The sequence below is a fragment of the Myxine glutinosa genome, unplaced genomic scaffold, assembly GCF_964187855.1.
Source record: "Myxine glutinosa unplaced genomic scaffold, kmMyxGlut1.1 SCAFFOLD_2088, whole genome shotgun sequence".
NCBI classification, from domain to species: domain Eukaryota; kingdom Metazoa; phylum Chordata; class Myxini; order Myxiniformes; family Myxinidae; genus Myxine; species Myxine glutinosa.
In genome coordinates, this window is record NW_027618183.1 from 4106 (window position 1) to 29518 (window position 25413).

Consider the following 25413-nt stretch of genomic DNA (forward strand, 5'->3'; position numbering starts at 1 on the left):
CTACTACTAACACTAACTACTACTAACTACAACTACTACTAACTACGACTACTATTACTCTTATTACTACTACTATAACTACTACTATTACTACTACTACTACTACGATTGCTACTACTACTATAACTAGTACTAACTACAACTACTAAACTACTACTACTACTACTAACTACGACTACTATTACTCTTATTACTACTACTACTACTACTACTATAACTACTACTACTAACTACTACTACCTACGACTACTACTACTATACTACTACTACTACTACTACTACTACTACTACTACTACTGGTATTACCCACCTTCTCGTGGGGTTGGCCGATGCACATCTTTCACGAATCGGCTGGCCAGGCCTGCCGTTCCTCTTCAGGTGGATTGTGCAGGAATTTGTAATTTATTCAGGGAGCCGGAGATAACAAACCGACTCTTGGGGAAGATAACAAACCGACTCTTGGGGAATACACCTGAGGCCTTGGGGTCTTCAACATTCACCAATGAATGCGAGCATGAAGGTAACACAATCCCAGGGGTCGTCACAAGGGGTCGTCACAAGTCACATGGGGTTCCCAGGTGAGGTATGGCGGACACATTGGTATGTGTCGCTGTGCATGCGAAGCACCAGGATGGAAGTTTATAGGTGGGTCGAGCAGGGCAGGAATCGAATCCAGGGTGGACGACTCAAAGGGGAGTGCGCCGCCACCTCCAAGAGTCGAACTCTCAGGTGTCAAATTCCATATTAATATTGAGAAAGAAGAAGAGGTCAATATGAAAAGGGCGGGGACTGGAGGGCGTGATGCGCCGAAGGCTGTTCATGTTATCGCTCGTCTTCTTCTTCATTCGCTCTCCTCGCCTTGTTGCTCCATCATCTCTCGTACCCTCCCGGGTTTTTCCTTTTCTCTGGGATCACGCCAAGGAAAACAAACTGTTCGGTGAAGTAAAGATGAATCCTCTCACGTCACTCGTTGCAATCCTGTGCTTTCTGTCCGGTGAGAACATCGTCGTTTGAGACACCGTCTAACTAACTGCGTGTCTGTGTCTGTCTGCCTGTCTAAATGCTCGTGTGTGCGCTCGCCTCATGTGACCCTCCACAGTCTCCCTTATTCCAGCTCTTGGGACGTCATTGACCCCGCACATTCGCTAATTCGCTCCTCTCCTCAGCATTGCTATTGCGCGCTGTGCATTCCCACTGGCACTCCGGTTGTCTACCTGTGACGACCCCACGTCTACCCCTACGGATGTTGTCTACCTGTGACGACCCCACGTCTACCCCTAAGGACCTTGTCTACCTGTGACGACCCCACGTCTACCCCTACGGACCTTGTCTACCTGTGACGACCCCACGTCTACCCCTACGGACCTTGTCTACCTGTGACGACCCCGTGTCTACCCCTACGGACGTTGTCTACCTGTGACGACCCCACGTCTACCCCTACGGACCTTGTCTACCTCTGACGACCCCACGGCTACCCCCTACGGATGTTGTCTACCTGTGACGACCCCACGTCTACCCCTACGGACCTTGTCTACCTGTGACGACCCCACGTCTACCCCTACGGACCTTGTCTACCTGTGACGACCCTACGTCTACCCCTACGGACCTTGTCTACCTGTGACGACCCCACGTCTACCCCTACGGACCTTGTCTACCTGTGACGACCCCACGTCTACCCCTACGGATGTTGTCTACCTGTGACGACCCCACGTCTACCCCTACGGACGTTGTTTACCTGTGACGACCCCACGTCTACCCCTACGGACCTTGTCTACCTGTGACGACCCCACGTCTACCCCCTACGGATGTTGTCTACCTGTGACGACCCCACGTCTACCCCTACGGACGTTGTCTACCTGTGACGACCCCACGTCTACCCCTACGGACGTCGGGGTTTGTAGCGGTTGCGATTCACGATAGTGCAGAGGGGTTGGGACCAAAAAAGAATTCCAGATATATTTGCTTACGTAATAAATAGATGACTGTTTTCTCGTTGTGATCCTTTGTTGGTGAAATGATACTTGCGTTCTGTAAATTTTATTGGTGCAATGCCAAACGATACAAGTGTTATATCCATATTCTTCTTCTTCGGAGTAGCATCATTGGCTGATGCAGCGCCCTCTGCTGGTTAGGATGGGAATTTGGAATTTTTTCAGGGTGCCGGCGAGCGCTCACCTGCTCTTCGTGAAACACCGTGGGATCTTTAATGTCCGCCAACTGATACCAGCAGACGGGACTGATACCAGTCCATTGATGTATCATGGTATAGCCTGTGGTGCACACAGTTAATGCTACGGTTAACCTAACGAGCTACGTGCATGATAACGATATAAGCCATGTGCATGATAACGATATAAGCCACGTGCATGATAACGATATAAGCCACGTGCATGATAACGATATAAGCCACGTGCATGATAACGATATAAGCCATGTGCATGATAACGATATAAGCCATGTGCATGATAACGATATAAGCCATGTGCATGATAACGATATAAGCCACGTGCATGATAACGATATAAGCCATGTGCATGATAACGATATAAGCCCACGTGCATGATAACGATATAAGCCACGTGCATGATAACGATATAAGCCATGTGCATGATAACGATATAAGCCACGTGCATGATAACGATATAAGCCACGTGCATGATAACGATATAAGCCATGTGCATGATAACGATATAAGCCACGTGCATGATAACGATATAAGCCACGTGCATGATAACGATATAAGCCACGTGCATGATAACGATATAAGCCATGTGCATGATAACGATATAAGCCATGTGCATGATAACGATATAAGCCATGTGCATGATAACGATATAAGCCATGTGCATGATAACGATATAAGCCCACGTGCATGATAACGATATAAGCCACGTGCATGATAACGATATAAGCCACGTGCATGATAACGATATAAGCCACGTGCATGATAACGATATAAGCCACGTGCATGATAACGATATAAGCCATGTGCATGATAACGATATAAGCCCACGTGCATGATAACGATATAAGCCCACGTGCATGATAACGATATAAGCCACGTGCATGATAACGATATAAGCCATGTGCATGATAACGATATAAGCCCACGTGCATGATAACGATATAAGCCACGTGCATGATAACAATATAAGCCATGTGCATGATAACGATATAAGCCCACGTGCATGATAACGATATAAGCCACGTGCATGATAACGATATAAGCCACGTGCATGATAACGATATAAGCCACGTGCATGATAACGATATACGCCACGTGCATGATAACGATATAAGCCACGTGCATGATAACGATATAAGCCACGTGCATGATAACGATATAAGCCACGTGCATGATAACGATATAAGCCATGTGCATGATAACGATATAAGCCACGTGCATGATAACTATATAAGCCAAGTTCCTGTAGATGTGGGGCTGTTGGACCCCTACCCGACATGTTATTCCTCCACTCCGGTTTGAAACGACGCGCTGTTCAAGGTTATTTTCATGTTTATGGAGAGAAATGGCACAGAGGGAAGGAGACTTGGTTACTATGGGTGATGTGTCAGGAGGAGGGTGGAGAGGGACGTTGAGGGTTATGAACATAGTCATGTGTTGGTAACTTAACGTAATTCATCGAAAAAATCCATCGAACCCACCCTACCCCACCCTACCCTACCCCACCCTACCCCACCCTACCCCACCCCACCCTACCCTACCCCACCCCACCCCACCCCACCCTACCCCACCCTACCCTACCCCACCCTACCCCACCCCACCCCACCCTACCCCACCCTACCCTACCCCACCCTACCCTACCCCACCCCACCCTACCCCACCCTACCCCACCCCACCCCACCCCACCCTACCCCACCCTACCCTACCCCACCCCACCCTACCCCACCCTACCCCACCCCACCCCACCCCACCCTACCCCACCCTACCCTACCCCACCCTACCCTACCCCACCCTACCTGATCTCACCATCTCAGTACGAGGAATCTTGATCTCCTCTTTTGTGAACAATCACTACCAGAGGAGACCAAGTCCGGGATGAAGATTACCAGTGAGATGTCATTGTGTAAGAAGCACAAAAGGCAACGGAATCGTGGAAGGTGGGAAACTTTGGGAACATAAATAAAATGAAATCCTCAGCCTCGACACCTTTTCTGGGAAAGGATCCCAGTTTAGCCCTGCACGTGTTGGTTGTGAGTTTTGCTCACCGACCTGGCAGGGCTATTTTCGTTGTTAACACGTTAGCTCAGACATGCAATATTGTGGGTCTTGGAGTTAAAGGTGTATTATGGCTGAAGTGGCAAAATAAGAGGAATGAAACATTCCAGTAACATGAGACATTCTCGATGACGTGGCCTATTTCGCAGGTATGTTTACCTGTTTATTCAACTGTGGGTGACTTTAATCGCTACCTGTCACGGATGAATATTTCAGGGTTTGTTCGAAGAGGTCGACCGACAAAGGTATCCTCGATAAACAGCCTTGTGCGCTTCTTCAATGAGAATATTATGGTTAATATGAAAAGGTACGTTTACATACCTGTAGCCTATTGACGTGCCGAGAAACAGAAACCATCAGGTAATGTGGAGAAGTTGTGAGAACAGGTTGATGATGGATTTGAAAATAACACAACATTATTAGTGAACACTTTGACGTGAACGTCCGAGTTGACTGGGGTAGTTCTCGTTAACAACTCAAGTGGCAATAACAACTTAATGGATCTGATCGTCCGTGCATCGATAAAAGGATTTCTGTGCAACACTAAGGTGTGGTCACGTGCACTACTTGCCGGGGATCAACTGCACATAGTGCTGTACCACACCGTACCAGGCACTGCACCAGTGCACCATAGGTGTGCTGTACTACACCATACCATGAATTGCACCATCGGTGTGCTGTATCATGCCGATGATCGTCGTATGCATCGACACTGCCCCATGGTTCATGCGATATGATGCTGCCAATGACATGTTACTCAGGTGCATTGAAGGTCGTCGCATTGTATCGTCATGAACAAGGGCTGTGTCGATGCATACGACGATCATAGGTATGATACAGCACACCTGTGGTGCAATTCAAGTGCCTCTATGTGGGTGTTAAGAATGCTATTAAAAACGACGTCGACACGAAAAGACAGTGAATGTGTCAAGACTGTGCAGCACTTCAAGGTCTGCTCTCGTGGATTATTTTTAGGGAATAATCACCCTCCTCAGCCCACTCCCCCCCTCCCCCCACCCCCTTCAGATATGACGCATGATCAAAAGATTTCAAATTTTTCACCTTTTATAGTTAGGATAAAAGCCTGGCTTTATGCAAATTATACTATTATTATGATTATGATTATGTACAATACTCATGTATATTCGATGGACAGATGGATGACTCGCCCCTTCATGTGAAACACCAGTGTGGCAGTTTATACCTGGGTCAGGATTCGAACCCATGCTGCACAGCTCAAGAGGTGAATGTGCACACCTCGAGGGTATCTATCCTAGCAGTCCCAATTATATTTGGGATACAGACAAGGGGTATTATTTAATTTTGATAGCCATGAGTGAAGTGTAACCCAAAAGAGATTGCTTTTTGCATTTTTAACGGCACACTCACATTGCTGCGATCCTTTTACCACAAAGCAAAGCCGGAAATTCAAATCGTTCATTTCATTTTTGAACCAGAATGGTAACATTTTTCCAATGATGCCTTGGGTATGGACCTCCCAAAGGGCTCTCGGTGGAATGGAAAACATCATGGAGTCGGTCATAGGAAGCACGGCCGTTTCTGGTGGAACACACACACACACACACACACACACACACACACACACACACACACACACACACACACACACACACACACACACACACACGCACACACACACTAAGGTTGGAGATAACCCAAATTTGGAGATAACAACCAACGACACACACACACACACACACACACACACACACATATATATATATATATATATATATATTATATACATATATATATATATATATATATACATATATATATATATATATACATACATACATATATATACATATACGTACACACATACACGTTTGGGTTCAGCAATTGTTCCACCAGATTGTTCAAGGAATCTGCATAGGCCCCAATAACAATGCTAGAACAAGCACACAAAATGCCCTTGACGTAGGATGCCAATCTCTCACTGCCACTACTACGTTCCGGATGTGGAACCTTGAAGGCCCCTTGTGGTAAGGATTGTAGAATGCCAATCTCTCACTGCCACTACTACGTCCCAGATGTGGCACCTTGAAGGCCCCTTGTGGTAAGGATTGTAGGATGCCAATCTCTCACTGCCACTACTACATCCCAGATGTGGCACCTTGAAGGCCCCTTGTGGTAAGGATTGTAGGATGCCAATCTCTCACTGCCACTACTACGTCCCAGATGTGGCACCTTGAAGGCCCCTTGTGGTAAGGATTGTAGGATGCCAATCTCTCACTGCCACTACTACGTCCCAGATGTGGAACCTTGAAGGCCCCTTGTGGTAAGGATTGTAGGATGCCAATCTCTCACTGCCACTACTACGTTCCAGGTGTGGCACCTTGAAGGCCCCTTGTGGTAAGGATTGTAGGATGCCAATCTCTCACTGCCACTACTACGTCCCAGATGTGGCACCTTGAAGGCCCCTTGTGGTAAGGATTGTAGGATGCCAATCTCTCACTGCCACTACTACGTTCCAGGTGTGGCACCTTGAAGGCCCCTTGTGGTAAGGATTGTAGGATGCCAATCTCTCACTGCCACTACTACGTCCCAGATGTGGCACCTTGAAGGCCCCTTGTGGTAAGGATTGTAGGATGCCAATCTCTCACTGCCACTACTACGTCCCAGATGTGGCACCTTGAAGGCCCCTTGTGGTAAGGATTGTAGGATGCCAATCTCTCACTGCCACTACTACGTCCCAGATGTGGAACCTTGAAGGCCCCTTGTGGTAAGGATTGTAGGATGCCAATCTCTCACTGCCACTACTACGTCCCAGATGTGGCACCTTGAAGGCCCCTTGTGGTAAGGATTGTAGGATGCCAATCTCTCACTGCCACTACTACGTCCCAGATGTGGAACCTTGAAGGCCCCTTGTGGTAAGGATTGTAGGATGCCAATCTCTCACTGCCACTACTACGTCCCAGATGTGGCACCTTGAAGGCCCCTTGTGGTAAGGATTGTAGGATGCCAATCTCTCACTGCCACTACTACGTCCCAGATGTGGCACCTTGAAGGCCCCTTGTGGTAAGGATTGTAGGATGCCAATCTCTCACTGCCACTACTACGTCCCAGATGTGGAACCTTGAAGGCCCCTTGTGGTAAGGATTGTAGGATGCCAATCTCTCACTGCCACTACTACGTCCCAGATGTGGCACCTTGAAGGCCCCTTGTGGTAAGGATTGTAGGATGCCAATCTCTCACTGCCACTACTACGTCCCAGATGTGGCACCTTGAAGGCCCCTTGTGGTAAGGATTGTAGGATGCCAATCTCTCACTGCCACTACTACGTCCCAGATGTGGAACCTTGAAGGCCCCTTGTGGTAAGGATTGTAGGATGCCAATCTCTCACTGCCACTACTACGTCCCAGATGTGGAACCTTGAAGGCCCCTTGTGGTAAGGATTGTAGGATGCCAATCTCTCACTGCCACTACTACGTCCCAGATGTGGCACCTTGAAGGCCCCTTGTGGTAAGGATTGTAGGATGCCAATCTCTCACTGCCACTACTACGTCCCAGATGTGGAACCTTGAAGGCCCCTTGTGGTAAGGATTGTAGGATGCCAATCTCTCACTGCCACTACTACGTCCCAGATGTGGCACCTTGAAGGCCCCTTGTGGTAAGGATTGTAGGATGCCAATCTCTCACTGCCACTACTACGTCCCAGATGTGGCACCTTGAAGGCCCCTTGTGGTAAGGATTGTAGGATGCCAATCTCTCACTGCCACTACTACGTCCCAGATGTGGAACCTTGAAGGCCCCTTGTGGTAAGGATTGTAGGATGCCAATCTCTCACTGCCACTACTACGTCCCAGATGTGGCACCTTGAAGGCCCCTTGTGGTAAGGATTGTAGGATGCCAATCTCTCACTGCCACTACTACGTCCCAGATGTGGCACCTTGAAGGCCCCTTGTGGTAAGGATTGTAGGATGCCAATCTCTCACTGCCACTACTACGTCCCAGATGTGGAACCTTGAAGGCCCCTTGTGGTAAGGATTGTAGGATGCCAATCTCTCACTGCCACTACTACGTCCCAGATGTGGCACCTTGAAGGCCCCTTGTGGTAAGGATTGTAGGATGCCAATCTCTCACTGCCACTACTACGTCCCAGATGTGGCACCTTGAAGGCCCCTTGTGGTAAGGATTGTAGGATGCCAATCTCTCACTGCCACTACTACGTCCCAGATGTGGAACCTTGAAGGCCCCTTGTGGTAAGGATTGTAGGATGCCAATCTCTCACTGCCATTACTACGTCCCAGATGTGGCACCTTGAAGGCCCCTTGTGGTAAGGATTGTAGGATGCCAATCTCTCACTGCCACTACTACGTCCCAGATGTGGCACCTTGAAGGCCCCTTGTGGTAAGGATTGTAGGATGCCAATCTCTCACTGCCACTACTACGTCCCAGATGTGGAACCTTGAAGGCCCCTTGTGGTAAGGATTGTAGGATGCCAATCTCTCACTGCCACTACTACGTCCCAGATGTGGAACCTTGAAGGCCCCTTGTGGTAAGGATTGTAGGATGCCAATCTCTCACTGCCACTACTACGTCCCAGATGTGGAACCTTGAAGGCCCCTTGTGGTAAGGATTGTAGGATGCCAATCTCTCACTGCCACTACTACGTCCCAGATGTGGAACCTTGAAGGCCCCTTGTGGTAAGGATTGTAGGATGCCAATCTCTCACTGCCACTACTACGTTAGCTCAGCGTTTTAAATTCCATTAAGAATACATCACAACAAACTCATAAGTGGACTGAAGTGAAGCCATGCCAGTCACCTTCTGGGAATGATTGTAATGGTTCCCTGAGGAAGTCATCAAGTGATTAGTCTTGGTGTATGTGGTGTCTCGCTTTTTTAGTTCATACATTGTCTCATTTTTCAATTTTCAATTATTATTGTTTCCGATTTTCAAAAAAAAAAATCCTCATTTTTCATTTACTTAATTTTTTATGTATAATTCTGGTTCATGGGGGAATTAGTGTTTTTAGTCGTGTTGTCCCACTTTTTAGAAAAAACAAAACGTTTGTTTTCGTTATGAGGCAGAATTTCAAGTGCTACCAATTGGCGAATATTACGAGTTGATTTTACCAGGAATCGTCAGCAATCTCAGATCGGAGCCCTGTGGTTACGGTGGATGGAGGGCTTGTTTTCACGTCCGTCTGTTTGCATTGTCTGTCTGTATGTTTCTATCTGTTTTTATTGTCTGTTTGCATTGTCTGTCTGTATGTTTAGGTCTGTTTGCATTGTCTGTCTGTATGTTTAGGTCTGTATGTTTAGGTCTGTTTGCATTGTCTGTCTGTATGTTTAGGTCTGTTTGTATTGTCTGTCTGTATGTTTATGTCTGTTTGTATTTATTGTCTGTTTGTATTGTCTGTCTGTATGTTTATGTCTGTTTGTATTGTCTGTCTGTTTCTGTCTGTTTGTATTGTCTGTCTGTTTCTGTCTGTTTGTATTGTCTGTCTGTATGTTTCTGTCTGTTTGTATTGTCTGTCTGTATGTTTATGTCTGTTTGTATTGTCTGTCTGTTTCTGTCTGTTTGTATTGTCTGTCTGTATGTTTCTGTCTGTTTGTATGTTTCTGTCTGTCTGTTTGTATTGTCTGTCTGTTTCTGTCTGTTTGTATGTTTCTGTCTGTCTGTCTGTTTGTTTTCTGTGAACAGGATATCTCAAATAGTTGTGGACGGATTCGGCCGAAATTTGGTGAACATGTTGAGTGTGACGAGGAAGAATTGATTTGATGTTGGTGAAGATCCCGATCTGGATCTGTGTCTGTATTTGACAATTTATTAATTTCTTAAGTGATTCTTCATCAATGAGAGATGGGGGCAAAAACAACGTATAAGATTACATTTCAAAACGTTGTGGATAAGTGGGTTAAGTGATGAGAACAAGCCGATTCGATTTTGACTCGGGGTCGGATCCAGATCCGGCCGATCAGTGGGATACAAAAGGTAAACTGTTCAGCCTGGAGGAGGTATGTGCTCTACCGAGTGCCGTTCAAATAGTTTTGATAGTTTTAACTACCTGCAGTACAGGGCCTTCACACCAACTTCAATCTCTGGTTAATTTTTTGAGGCTAAGAGCTTCTACAGACTCGAACTCTTCTTTTTGAGCCATGCACTTTGTACGTTCTGCCATTTTATAGCATGTCACAGGATATATCTCATGTTTCTGTCTGTGTGTCACAGGACATCTCACCTCATTATGGGAGATAAAGAGGTGTGTGGGTGGAGGGTAAGGTATTAGAAATATGGGCATTGTTTTACAATAACTTCAGGCAAGAGAGCTTTTGATGACAGGGGGTTGAGGTGAAATATAGAGGAGGTTGAGGTGCCATATCATGTACTATATTGGTCTTGTGCAAGTTCAGCGATTTAAGGCTCTCTCTTCCCCTCTCCCCCCCCCCTCCTCTCTCCCTCCCACCCCTCTCTCTCTCTCTCTCTCTCTCTCTCTCTCGCAATCTCTCCCTCTCTCCCTCTCTCTCTCAGCCCCTCTCTCTCTCTTGCCCCTCTCTCTCTCTTGCCCCTCTCTCTCTTGCCCCTCTCTCTCTCTTGCCCCTCTCTCTCTCTCCCCTCTCTCTCCCTCTCTCTCCCCCCCCCCCTCTGTCTCCCCCCTCCTTCTCTCTCCTCCTGTCTCTCTCTCCCCTCTCTCTCCCCTCCTCCTTTGTCTCCCCCCTCCTTCTCTCTCCTCCTGTCTCTCTCTCCCCCCCCCCCCCTCTGTCTCCCCCACCCCCTCTGTCTCCCACCTCATTCTCTCTCCAACTGTCTCTCTCCCCTCTGTCTCCCCCCCTCCTTCTCTCTCCTCCTGTCTCTCTCTCTTCCCCCCCTCTCTCTCTCCCCCACCCTCTCCCTCTCTCTCTCTCTGAGATGGGAGGGGTGAAGAAGGGAGTGGGGGTAGGGGAGGGGGAGGGGAAAGATATACTACATATATATCTTTTGGTGATGGAGGGGGTGGGGGTGGAGGGGAGTGGCTGTGAGAGGACCCTCCGTTTTGGGGGATGAGGGAAGGGAAGGAGGAAAAATGTACCCGTGCAAAGAGTGCTTTAACCTCAGTGTTGCCCAGGTAAAAAAGGAAATTGTAATACCCTCTGCCCAAATCTTCAAAAAGAAAACAGGCAGTATATGATGCAAGATTCCAACTCACAAAAAAGCTGACTTTACCATAGTTCTTGTGATGTTATCGCTATTTTGTGGAATCCAAGATCTGCATGGCAAGGACTTCGTTAAATGGATCCCCGATGTTCTTCAATCCTCTATCGGTCCCCTTTTAAACTTTCTCCCTTGTAATTATAACTCCTTCTCTTACACCTTCACCACGTCACAACACATGTAGTTTATTCGTCCCTACTGAAGGTTTCAGGGTTGATGGAGCCTTGTGGTTGATTTTTGTTCCTGGTAACTAAGACGCATCTTCTCTTGTACGACCACTGTCGGTCCAGATATTGTCTCGCAAACTGCTGAGCCAATCTGGAGGAAGTTCTGTGGATGAATAATGGCCCCATGTTTGGCAACGCCACGCACGAGACACGAAGATAAGAGGCACGTTTTGAACAAATAAGGGAAATCATACCACCACGTTTGTGTGTACCATTTTTACCACCACGTTTGTGTGTACCATTTTTACCACCACGTTTGTGTGTACCATTTTTACCACCACGTTTGTGTGTACCATTTTTACCACCACGTTTGTGTGTACCATTTTTACCACCACGTTTGAGTGTACCATTTTTACCACCACGTTTGTGTGTACCATTTTTACCACCACGTTTGAGTGTACCATTTCTACCACCATGTTTGTGTGTACCATTTCTACCACCATGTTTGTGTGTACCATTTTTACCACCACGCTTGTGTGTACCATTTTTACCACCATGTTTGAGTGTACCATTTTTACCACCATGTTTGAGTGTACCATTTTTACCACCACGTTTGTGTGTACCATTTTTACCACCACGTTTGTGTGTACCATTTTTACCACCACGTTTGAGTGTACCATTTTTACCACCACGTTTGAGTGTACCATTTTTACCACCACGTTTGTGTGTACCATTTTTAACCACCACGTTTGAGTGTACCATTTTTACCACCACGTTTGTGTGTACCATTTTTACCACCACGTTTGAGTGTACCATTTTTACCACCATGTTTGAGTGTACCATTTTTACCACCACGTTTGTGTGTACCATTTTTACCACCACGTTTGTGTGTACCATTTTTACCACCATGTTTGAGTGTACCATTTTTACCACCATGTTTGAGTGTACCATTTTTACCACCACGTTTGTGTGTACCATTTTTACCACCACGTTTGTGTGTACCATTTTTACCACCACGTTTGTGTGTACCATTTTTACCACCACGTTTGTGTGTACCATTTTTACCACCACGTTTGTGTGTACCATTTTTTGACTATCACTCGCTAGGAAATAATAAAAACCGAGTTATTTTGGCTCTTCCCCCAAGACATCGGAGTTTGTGTAACATTTCCTCCATAAAGCCAAATCGCCTGATAAATTAACGATAAAGTTTATATATTTAAATGCTTTCTTTCTGCAGGATCTAAGGCTTGTGCAGACCAAGCTTGACCGTACATTTAGACTTTAGTCCACACATAATATGGACTTTAGGCGACATCTGTGTACTTTTAAATAGATCATTAGACAATGGACTAATTGACTAATCGACTAATCGATCATTAGACAATGGACTAATCGACTAATCGATCATTAGACAATGGACTAATTGACTAATCGATCATTAGACATTAGACAATCGACTATATGACATTAGACAATGGACTTATCGACTAATCGATCATTAGACAATGGACTAATCAACGAATTGAACATTAGACATGAGACAATGGACTAATCGACTAATCGATCATTAGACATGAGACAATCGACTAATTGATCATCATGAAACATTAGACAATGGACTAATTGGCTATTAGACATTAGACAATGGACTAATCGACTAATTGAACATTAGACATGAGACAATGGATTAATCGACTAATCGATCATTAGACATGAGACAATCGACTAATCAATCATAATGAGACATTAGACAATGGACTAATTGACTAATCGATCATTAGACAATGGACTAATCGACTAATTGAACATTAGACATGAGACAATGGACCAATCGACTAATTGAACATTAGACATGAGACAATGGACTAATCGACTAATCAATCATTAGACATGAGACAATCGACTAATCGACTAATCAATCATTAGACATGAGACAATGGACTAATCGACGAATCAATCATTAGACATGAGACAATCGAGTAATTGACTAATTGAACATTAGACATGAGACAATGGACTAATCGACTAATCAATCATTAGACATTAGACAATCGACTAATCGATCATTAGACATGAGATAATGGACTAATCGACTAATCAATCATTACACATTAGACAATCAACTAATCGACTAATCGATTATTAGACAATGGATTAATCAATGGACTAATCGACTAATTGAACATTAGACATGAGACAATGGACTAATCGACTAGTCAATCATTAGACATTAGACAATCGACTAATCGACTAATTGAACATTAGACATGAGACAATGGACTAATCGACTAATCGATCATTAGACATTAGACAATCGACTAATCGATCATTAGACAATCGATTAATCGACTAATCAATCATTAGACAATCGACTAATCGATCATTAGACAATGGATTAATCAATGGACTAATCGACTAATTGAACATTAGACATGAGACAATGGACTAATCCACTAATTGAACATTAGACATGAGACAATGGACTAATGGACTAATCAATCATTAGACATGAGACAATCGACTAATCGATCATCATGAGACATTAGACAATGGACTAATCGATCATTAGACATTAAACAATGGACTAATTGACTAATCGATCATTAGACAATGGACTAATCGACTAATTGAACATTAGACATGAGACAATGGACCAATCGACTAATTGAACATTAGACATGAGACAATGGACTAATCGACTAATCAATCATTAGACATGAGACAATCGACTAATCGACTAATCAATCATTAGACATGAGACAATGGACTAATCGACGAATCAATCATTAGACATGAGACGATCGAGTAATCGACTAATTGAACATTAGACATGAGACAATGGACTAATCGACTAATCAATCATTAGACATTAGACAATCGACTAATCGATCATTAGACATGAGACAATGGACTAATCGACTAATCAATCATTACACATTAGACAATCAACTAATCGACTAATCGATTATTAGACAATGGATTAATCAATGGACTAATCGACTAATTGAACATTAGACATGAGACAATGGACTAATCGACTAGTCAATCATTAGACATTAGACAATCGACTAATCGACTAATTGAACATTAGACATGAGACAATGGACTAATCGATCATTAGACATTAGACAATCGACTAATCGATCATTAGACAATCGATTAATCGACTAATCAATCATTATACAATCGACTAATCGATCATTAGACAATGGATTAATCAATGGACTAATCGACTAATTGAACATTAGACATGAGACAATGGACTAATGGACTAATCAATCATTAGACATGAGACAATCGACTAATCGATCATCATGAGACATTAGACAATGGACTAATCGATCATTAGACATTAGACAATGGACTAATCGACTAATCAATCATTAGACATTAGACAATCGACTAATCAATCATTAGACAATCGACTAATCGATCATTAGGCAATGGATTAATCAATGGACTAATCAAAGGGGCTCGAAGATTTCCCTTCCAAGGAATTTCTGCGCAGGATAAGGCCATTATAGGCCCACCAAGCCTGAAATAGTGTTGTCAACCGTTGGTTTTGTCTGTGCTTTACCCTTTTAAATGCTGGGCATCAAGCATGGAAGCAGCACATAACATACCACTTTAAAGGTTTTTGGTATAACTCTGCTGGGGTTGGGTTCAAACCACTGACCTCTTCGACTCAGAGCGGAAGCTCCAACCATTACACCACCTCGTCCGATTAAATCTGGGATTTGAACCTGCGATTCCGGCAGCATGGACCACGTGCTTATATGGCGACATCGATTCTTGAAAAGAGAAAGTAGGCAGGTAATTTTGTGAGTAACCATCTGCGCAGTGGAACCTCGTAAGTTAGCTGGGTGTCATGGGTCCATGCAAAAATCACACCCGGTGTACTTGTCAGCTTGTTTATTTGAAAGAATCATCGGGTTCATCGAGCCGCACGAGTGTTTAATGAAAAGCAGAGTTTCGGAAGGTTTTAATCATGTTGAAGTTGGTGCGATTGAAAGCTGGTATTAACATGTTGGTATAAGTCATTATGCCTTGTTGAACAAGTACGGGGAACGCACAACAACATGGCAACCCTGGGCATCGTGCTGAGATGGCATCGAAACAACCGTTTTGTTTCACACCGAACAAACAAGGCTCGCGCTGTGTGCAAAATTCAACACACGAACAGTCTCGGCCTCGTTCGGCTTGTGAGCAACGACTCGCTTATTAGAACCCTCGTACGTTCCACCGAGCACAGCACGCTTTCCTATTTATCCCTCACCTCTAGTCATTGCCACGGTCATGTCTCTGCCTGGCTGTCAGCCACAGTTACCTCACCCATGATGTGTCCTCACCCCACTCGCTTCACTTCATCTAGGCTACCCCATACTGTTTGTCTCTTAGACATGTAGGTAAAAGAAACGCACATCTTTTCCTTTCCTTGCCCCTGGAATTGACTTACTCTTTCTGCTTTTTCTGTTACCTACAACCTCCAGCAGGTCAAGGCTCAGATTAACATGCTCCCCGTACCTTAGGGTCTTACCCTTCTCCTGCTACTATCTAGTCTCTACCAAAAAGAAAACCTAGTTTCTGCTTGTCAGAGAGAATCCTGGCACACCATCCCGTGCTCAGCAATCACCGATCGCTCCGAGTGTGGAGGCCAAAACAATGAAGCTCTCCCTCTCCTCTCCTCTCTCTCCCCCCTCTCTTTATCCCCCCTCACTCTCCCCCTCTCTCTCCCCCCTCTCTTTATCCCCCCTCTCTTTATCCCCCTCTCTCTCCCCGCCTCTGTCTCCCCCCCTCTGTCTCCCCCCCTCTCTCTCCCCCCTCTCTTTATCCCCCCTCTCTCTCCCCCCCCTCTCTTTATCCCCCCTCTCTCTCCCCGCCTCTCTTTATCCCCCCTCTCTCTCCCTCCCCCTCTCCCCCCCTCTCTCTCTCCCCCCTCTCTTTATCCCCCCCTCTTTCTCCCCCCCTCTTTCTCCCCCCTCTCTCTCCCCCCTCTCTCTCCCCCCCTCTCTTTATCCCCCCCTCTCTCTCTTTCCCCAGCTCTCTTTCCCCACCTCTCTTTCCCCACCTCTCTTTCCCCACCTCTCTCTCCCCCCTCTCTTTATCCCCCCTCTCTCTCCCCCCCCTCTCTTTATCCCTCCTCTCTCTCCCCCCCTCTCTCTCCCCGCCTCTTTATCCCCCCCTCTTTCTCCCCCCTCTCTTTATCTCCCCCTCTCTCTCTTTCCCCACCTCTCTTTCCCCACCTCTCTTTCCCCACCTCTCTTTCCCCACCTCTCTCTCCCCCCTCTCTTTATCCCCCCTCTCTCTCCCCCCCCTCTCTCTCCCCGCCTCTGTCTCCCCCCCCTCTCTCTCCCCCCTCTCTTTATCCCCCCTCTCTCTCACCGCCTCTGTCTCCCCCCCTCTCTCTCTGCACAGCTGTTTGAGGATTTATGTGATGATTAAATGGCAGCGGAACATCATCTGGGGTTGTAGCAATGTGCAAACACAAGGTCACATGGTAATGTTGATTATAATTATTTTGAGGATCAAATGGGATGTTTTAATGGAGCGGAGTGCTACCTTTACCTGTGTGGTGTAACAGCACAGTATTTTTTTCTTCTTCTTATTGCTGCCTTGTTATGATTTTCATTGTGTACTATGGCGTGTAACAGATAACTCGGGTAATATCATGGTGAGCTCTTGAATTTACCATCCATTTATTCTCACCGTTTTCACAGTTCCCCTAAGGCCTCATCCGGACTATCCTTAATAATCCAACAAATGTGGAATGTCAGTCGTGCAGGTGAGAGATGTAATTGGGCCATGGTATCCAGACCGTTTCGGTTTCATGAAAATGTTTCTCACTCCAATGTTTGTGTGAGATTATTGTGCGATGGCTCACTCTGCCAAAAACCTTCCATAATTGTCGATGTTTTCTATAATAACAGCACTTGTGATTGAGAAAGAACAATCGTCAGTTTAGCCGGATGGAAGAATGTCTATTGGAGGCCAAAGGAGGCAGTTCAAACCAAATGTTTGAGGGATTGTGGGTTCACAAAAGACTTCACAAACTTAGTGCGAATGTCTCCCCTGAAATGTTCAATTCCTTTTTGGAAAAAGTGAAAGCTCCATCGAGGAGTGCGACTCACATCTGAGAGGTTTGGTTGGAATCTCGGCGAGGAGCAACACCTGGATTTTTTGGGAGATGTTGTGCTCCTATCCTCTTGGCTCTCCACTCAAAACCGATGGACATCACTGACGAGATATTAAACCATGTGTTACAACTGGTAGTAAATGAAACTGACAGTTTTTATGTGTGCGCTATCTTTCATGCATGCTTGTTTTCATTGACGTTCCCCATCAGTGATGAATGATAGTGTGGATGAGGCCTAACATTAGCTGCCATTGTTTTCCCCCATGGGAAGCTCAGGTGCATTGCAGTCTGTTTCACCACACCGTGGGAGATGTGCGGAGAGTGCTGTGGCAATTCTGGGTGTGCGCTGGAAGGTTTCACACAGCATCTTTTCCAACTCCTCATCCATGACTCCAGACCCCTGTATAAAAAAACCCACTATTATTTTTGTCTTGTGAACACTTTGATGTGTTATTGACCTGGAGGATAAACAAGTGAACTCGAATTTTTAACATCTTCAGTTTTGGGGGCAGGAATGCAGTTGGTGTTTGTGACGTCATGCAAGAAAAGGATTCGAGGGTTTGGGTGTGACCTCATGGGAGAAGGATTAGATGACGTGATCGAAGCACCAATACTAGAACGGCACTCAGTAGAGAGCATACCTCCGCCAGGTGCACAGTTTACGTGTTGTATCCCAGAGTAGACCAGAAAATCACAATACAGAATCGCATTTAATCAAAATCATTCGCCCACAACTTTTTGAGATATCCCGTCTCCCAATGGTGAAGAATCACTTAAAAATTATACGAGCCGAATCCGGATCTTCACCAAAATCTAATCATTTCGTCCTTGTCACATACGATACATCTCTGCCACATTTCGTCTGAATCTGTCCACAACTTTTTGAGGTATTTTTTTCACAAACGGACAAACAAACAAACAGACAGACAGGGGTGAAAACATAAGGTGGTGGAGGTAATCACAAGAATGTAACTTGAAATATTTTTGTCAAATTTTGAAGATTAAAGCAAAAACAATAAAAATCTGGGCATTTTCTAGATGGACAGACTATCGGGGTTCGAAGCATTGGTATGGTTTGATGGAGGTGATAGCTGACATATGGAAGGTGTAACTGCAGCTGTTGTTGGTTAGCCCTGGTCAGTTCTGCTCGAACAGGCCGCGGCACAGAGATGGCCGATCAAACCTCCAGGAGCGACCCAGAGAACCCTGACATCTAAGATGTGCTCTTAGCTTCATGGAACCAGGACCACACACTCTTCCATGTGTTTTATTGTGTGTGGGGCTGCCTGGCAGAGGTTGCAGGTCGCATCAGTGGTGTAACTGCAGTAATGTAATCGGATGCGCCTACAGGGGCGGCAGTAAACGAGGAGGTAATTGCTGATCATCAATGTATTAGACTCTTCACAGAGCATCGATTGTTGCCGAATGGCAAGGGTTATGTTGTATGTGCTGGTCTCGCTGGGTGTTTTCTCGTTGCCTTGCCAGTGGTCAGTCAGGGCGGTAGTTTGCAATTTGTTCAGGGTGCCGATGATAGTTTGCCCACATTTTGTGAAGGACACTGCATGGGGCATGTCCACCAATGACCATTGTTGGCAGAGTCGGCTGTTTTAACGTTTCTCTGATGGATGGCACAAACATCGATGCTTCACTCAACATGCGATTGAAGCACCAATCTGACAGTTCATAGCCGGGTCGAGATTCAAACACAGGCTCGAGAGTTCTGAGGCCAATGCGCATACTTCTATGGCCTCGGTTATCCTGCCAACCCAAGAGATTATTACGTTGGATTATAAGATTTTTGACGACATAATCCAAGAGGCAGCGTGATTAGTTATCAAGTTCCGTCAAGTCGTGTCCGACTTCTGGTGACATTCCTGATCAGATTTCTCCAAACATCCCCATCCTGCACTGCTTCCCAAAGCTCTGTAGACACAGCTTGGTTGCACCCTTTACCCGATGCATCCACTATGGTTGACTTCTCCAGACTTTTGTTTTTGCACGTACCGTGTCCAAAGTATGACACTTTCTGTTTTATAATCAGCGTCTCTAATTTATAATCGTCAAATTTCTAATCTAATTTCTTCAAACACCGATTTGTTTGTTCTTCTTTCCGTCCATGGAATTTTTAACATTCATCTCCAACACCACATTTCAAAATTGTTCACCTTTTCTTGATTATTCAATGTCCACGAATCACATCCATACATTGCAACAGGAAATACCAGAGTATTCACCAACCTCCTCTATCAGCAGCGTATTCGCCAACCTCCTCACCATTCACCATCGGTATATTTTAACTGTTTAATTGCTGAATTTTTCCAAAATGCAAAACAAAAATATGATTTCGTATGACAAACTGAATAAAACATCTGTGTTGTTTATGAGGCAAACATAGAAACAGACACTTAAATAGGAAGAAATAATACAGATTGTTGAATTGTATTATTTTTTCCATATTTCCAACAGCGCGTTCCCGTGAGGTCACAATCGTGGCCAACAGCGCGTTCCCGTGAGGTCACAATCGTGGCCAACAGCGCTTTGCCTTGAGGCCATAATCGTGGCCAACAGCGCGTTCCCTTATGGCCAAAATAGTGGCCAACAGCGCGTTCCCATGAGGCCGCAATCATGCCCAACAGCACTTAGACAATGAAGGATCACTTAGCACTTGGACAGATGGGGATGGGCCGGGCATCTGCCTGGGGGGATGGCCAGACGGAGGCCCCTGAAGTACCATACCGGTGGAAAGTGGACCTGGTGTCTCACTGCTCTGGCTCCATACGTGTCCTGACCTCTTGGTTTGTATAGTCACATCTTTGTCTTTCAAGGTCTTTGTCAATCCTGACATTGCTGTTCTCCTGAACGCTAATCATCCATTAATTTCTCCTCTACATTCTCCACTTACTTCAATCTTAGTCTTCAAACCCAGGAAGATGAAACTTTCCATTATTTCTACATGATTGTCTCCCAATCTGAACCCGTCAATCTTCTCAGTTGACGAGATCTTAATACTGTTTACGTTTAAATAAAGACCAGCTCTTCATTGTTCATTTCCTTTATGCCCGGTTGAGATCCTTCTCACTTTATATTTGTTTAAGAGTTGTCTCGTCTTTGTGCTTGGGTTGTTGCATTTTCAGGTGGAATGGTAACAATGCAAGTTATAGTTCAAAGTTCATACATTTAGGTTAAACGCGATCAACAAACGGTATGTCGAATGGTACTCTGTTTCTGATGTCCATGTTTGTTGTGGTGCCATGCAGGTTCCGTGCACAGCGTCATCGTGCAGGTGGGTCAACGTAAGGTGGAGAGTGCGATGGGCAGTTCGGTGATCCTACAATGCTCGTACCACATCGAGTCGATTGACACGGGGGACATCGACGTAGAGTGGGCCAAAGAAAACGCCGGCGCACCTGACACGATTGTGAGTGCTTTGTGTGTGTGCTTCTTCCGTACCCTCTGATGTCCTGTCCGGCCTGGCAGTGGCCATGGTAGAAACACGCTGGGCTCGTTTAAAAGTACACTCGCTTACCTTGAGAAGGCAAAGTGTCTTAGGTGAGGATTACAAAGCATTACTTTTGCTGAAAGTTCATTTTGTTGTCTGTGTTCCACTTTGACTTTTATTCCAAGAATCTCTTTGCTTTGAAACGAGGACCTTGCATGGCCATGGATTTACCAAGTCTGGTAAATCTATCTACCTTCTGGGTACCTGCAAGTCCAGTTTTAACGGATCTACTGGTTCTGCTACCACAGAAATTCCACGGAGACTATTCCATGCATGAACCTCTGGCTTCCTGCCATCCCAATGTGAAGCAAAAAGACGAGCTTCACAGGGATGAGGATCCATTCAGATTGTGAAGGGATTTGCTTTTGTACAGTAAGGAAACCATCAAACTGGGAAAGAACAATTCCACAGCTAGAACACCACTAACCAGATTGTCTTGCTTAGAATGATGTCAAATAAATTGTTTAAATTTTAACAGAACTTTATTTCAAAGTATGTAAGAAGTTTTCTTACTCTGAATGTGATTAGGTGCCATTTATAACTTAAGGAGATTTGGTGGAATTTCTCTCCCCGTACCCCTGACCTCTTCTCACCCGATCCCCCCTTGTTGTTCATGACATCAATTCTACTCTTCTCTGTCTCTCTGTCTTCCTTGCACTCCTTTCAGTTTCATTCATCACTGTATATTTTCTCCATGATGAACGGTTCAAATGTTGGGTTTTTATTTGTTTTTGTCCAACGCAAGTCCCAGTTTCCATTTCCCAGGGTTTAATGGTCCCTGGTTTCAGAAGCAAGGTGGAGTACTTCGGGCATAGGCTTGGCAGTTATGACATAGCTATTTACACAGGTGTTTCATCATGAACAACAAACACCTAATTACTTCAAACCACCAATTGGTGAGGACTTTCACACAATTTAAAGAAGATATGGTGCTGAAATCCATCCTGAGAAATTGGGAAATTGAAACGTTGCCACTTGATGCCGCACTCCTGCACTGCCGCATTGTCTTCCTCTCGTCTTCCTCTCATCCCTGTGAACCTCGTCTTTGAGCAAATTGGACCCTGCTCCATTGCAACTGAACGATCCTATAACCGGGTCATGCTTTTGTCTTGCACTGGGATAAGCAAAACTTCAAAACATGCTTCAGGCTCAAGAAGGGGGAAGAAGAGGTGGAGGGGGAATATGAGGGGAAGGTAGAGGAGGGGAAGGTAGAGGAAGGGAAGGATGAGGAAGAGGAAGAGAAGTAAACTGTGTGAAAGGAGTGTTTGGTAACAAACATATACTGGAATGCTTTGATATTGTTGGATAAAAGTAATACATAAACCCCACTACACCTTGACCGAGTCACCTGGATGCGGAAAAAAAAACTAGAACAGGATGTGTTCCCACATCTTCATAACACCCAGCCATAGGCATAGCAACGGCTCCTAAGGATTTTCTTAACCTTAAGGAAATCCTTAACTGAGGATTTCCTTAGGTATGTTTATGCAACATCACTTAAGGAAATTCTAAAGAAACCTTAGAGGAAAAAAGGGAAACCTTAAGAGAAATCCTTCCTTCACCCATACATCATGTTGAGCCATGATCGTGCTTGGAACGTGTATGCAAATGAGTTTAAACCGACGTCAACCCAAAGAACGAATTATGACATTTCTTACAATGTATAATTCCCGGGGGACTTATGAAAGCTTCCGTCGAATATATGGAGAAAAGCCGATGACAGGGGGGGGGGTTAACATTAAGGAAGGATTTAAGGAAAAACTTAAGGACATCCATATATGTAACCATCCTCAACTTAAGGATGTCCTTAAGGGGAAAGTTAAGGAAATCCTAAAAAAAATTCTTAAGGATGCTTTATGCAACTGGGCCTTTGTCTTCCTAGAAATCCACATGGATTTTTTTTAAGAATTGAAATTTCTCCTGTTATTTCCCTACATAGCCTCTTGCTTCTCAATTTGTGAAAATAAATTTGGGAATGTCGGAATGATTTCCAAGATTTGTGTAAGTGACTGGTATAATGATATGAATCGCAATGCTGCCTTTGTTTGTCAATCTATTTTTAATGTGTCATTTCTTCATTGAAGCAATATGCCAAATCCCATTATTATTGTTATTTACACTTTTTGAAAAAAGGAGGTTTGGGGGTGATATTGTAATCGGCATCTGTCTATCCATCCGTCCTTCTGTCTGTCACGCTATCTCCTCATAAACGGTTGTGCAGAAATTCACTAAACATTATTATTATTATTATTTTTTTGTATGCAAGATCGAGACTCGTGTAAGAGCTAACATTAATGAGAAAAAAAATAAAAAATAAAAAAAACGGACACATAAGACAAAATAAAGGGAGCGGGAGACAAGATGGGGTAAGAGGGGGAAGCACACATGTACAACATTTGAGAGCAGGGACGTCGGGAGATCTGTGGGAGGTGGAGGGCTTGGGGGGAGGAGGCGTGGGAAAGGGTGTGGGGGGTGGGAGAGGTTAAAAAAAAACACATGGACACGGCGAGGACTTCCAGGAAATAAGTCGGTATTTCAGAAAAGTGGATCTGGGGTGAATTAACAGGGGTAGAAAAGATCAAGGTTTTGGATGGGGGAAGATAAGAGATGGTGGTGAACAGCTGTTTTAAAGACCTGTAGGGTGGAGTGGGATTGAAGAGAGTGAGGGAGTTTGTTCCAGAGGCGGGAGAAAAGAGGAATGAAGGAGTGAAGGTGAGCAGAGTCTTGATTTTGGCAGTTTCACCAGAAGAGGGTTGCTGGCAGATCTTGTGTGACCTGTAGGAGTACTTGGGGGACAGAGCACAGACAGGGCTGTGGGGGCTAGGCCAGAGAGGAGTCGGTAGAAGACAGAAAGACCACCAACTTGCCTGCGGTGAGTAAGTGAAAGGCCCTCGCAATCTGCTTCATCGTGGGAGATTCCAATGATTCTGAAAGCTTTGGTTTCAACAGCGTGAAGCCGAGCGAGGTGTGAGGCAGGAGCACCAGCCCAGAGGGGAGAGCAGTATTCCATTGAGCTGCGGATGAAAGCCTTGTATGTGGTGAGGAGCTCAAGTGTGCCAAGGAAGGACTTCGCACGACAGAGAATGCCCAGTCGGCGACTGGCTTTGGAGGCTAGCTTGGAAATGTGTTTTTCCCAGGAAAGATCATGGCAGATTGTGAGACCCAAGAGATTGAGTGACAGAACTTATTGGAGAGGATTCTGGAGAAAGTAGTTGGGAGGGTTGTCCAGACGGTCTTTTCGAAGAGACATAGTGAGAGTGTGAGATTTGTCTGGATTGAAAGACATGTTCCACTTGTTTGACCATTCTGTGATTTTGACCAGGTCTGCAGAGAGTGAGGAGGCTGCAGACTGCCGATCTGAGGGATGAGGTATGGTGCGGCAGAGGGTGGAGTCATCAGCAAAGAGATAGAGAGGATTTTCCAGGGAGTTGGAGAGATCATTGATGAAGACCAGAAAAAGCACAGGGCCCAGAACACTACCTTGGGGAACTCCAGCCTGAACAGGAAGAGGAGATGAGCGAAATCCATTCAGGGCCACACGTTGACTACACCCAGAGAGGAGGTCTGCAAGCCATGTGTTACGTGGTCCCCTCGGTGAATACCTGGTCTCGGTGACCCCCGGACCGTGAGAGGAACTTCGCCAGTAAGCTGTATTATATATGCGCTTTCGCCACGCAATCCATATGAATTTCACCCAAGAGACAACTGAGGTTCAAGGATATATTTCCAATGGTAATGATACCATACAATTTCAATGACACAACCACGGAGATTTTCCCCGAGCAATCAACAATACACAACCATCAACAATTCCCAACCCACAATCAATTCCCTATGATTAAGATGGCCATCTTATATACGTGTGTCCCGGTGAGTACTCACGACCCCCGTTTGGTCTCGGTCCCGCACAATGTCTCTGGGCCCCTCCTGACCAAGATGATGGTCGGCGTCGCCGCACTCGGGCGGTTGAACGAACCCCGGGTGGACGTGTTTCCACCGGGCAGGTATCGTACCAGGCACCCCGGCTACAGCCCCTCGTGGCCACGCGAAGCGGGGACGGGAAAGCAAGCCAAACGCCCCACGCCGCTTGCCAGGCGTGTTAGGCCCCAACGGGCGACCCGTACGCGTCTTTTTAGACGGTGTCGCGAACGGCGCCAAACGCTGGCTCGGTGCACGGCCACACGACAGTTTGACGTCCACCGGGCAGGT

General features: G+C 45.5%; 1 protein-coding gene across 2 annotated transcripts in view; it reads left to right on the forward strand.

Annotated features, from left to right (window-relative positions):
* Positions 1 to 786: 786 nt before the first annotated feature.
* Positions 787 to 25413, forward strand: part of LOC137430693 (coxsackievirus and adenovirus receptor) — a 62422-nt gene continuing 37795 nt past the window's right edge. The window contains exons 1-2 of one of the 2 annotated variants that reach the window (XM_068121469.2): positions 787 to 994; positions 20963 to 21123. In XM_068121469.2, the coding sequence (XP_067977570.1) occupies positions 802 to 994; positions 20963 to 21123 (354 nt within the window). In that variant the 5' untranslated portion in view covers positions 787 to 801. Of the gene's footprint in view, positions 995 to 4464; positions 4548 to 20962; positions 21124 to 25413 lie in introns of those variants that run through there. The other variant, XM_078769324.1, reaches the window with a different exon arrangement.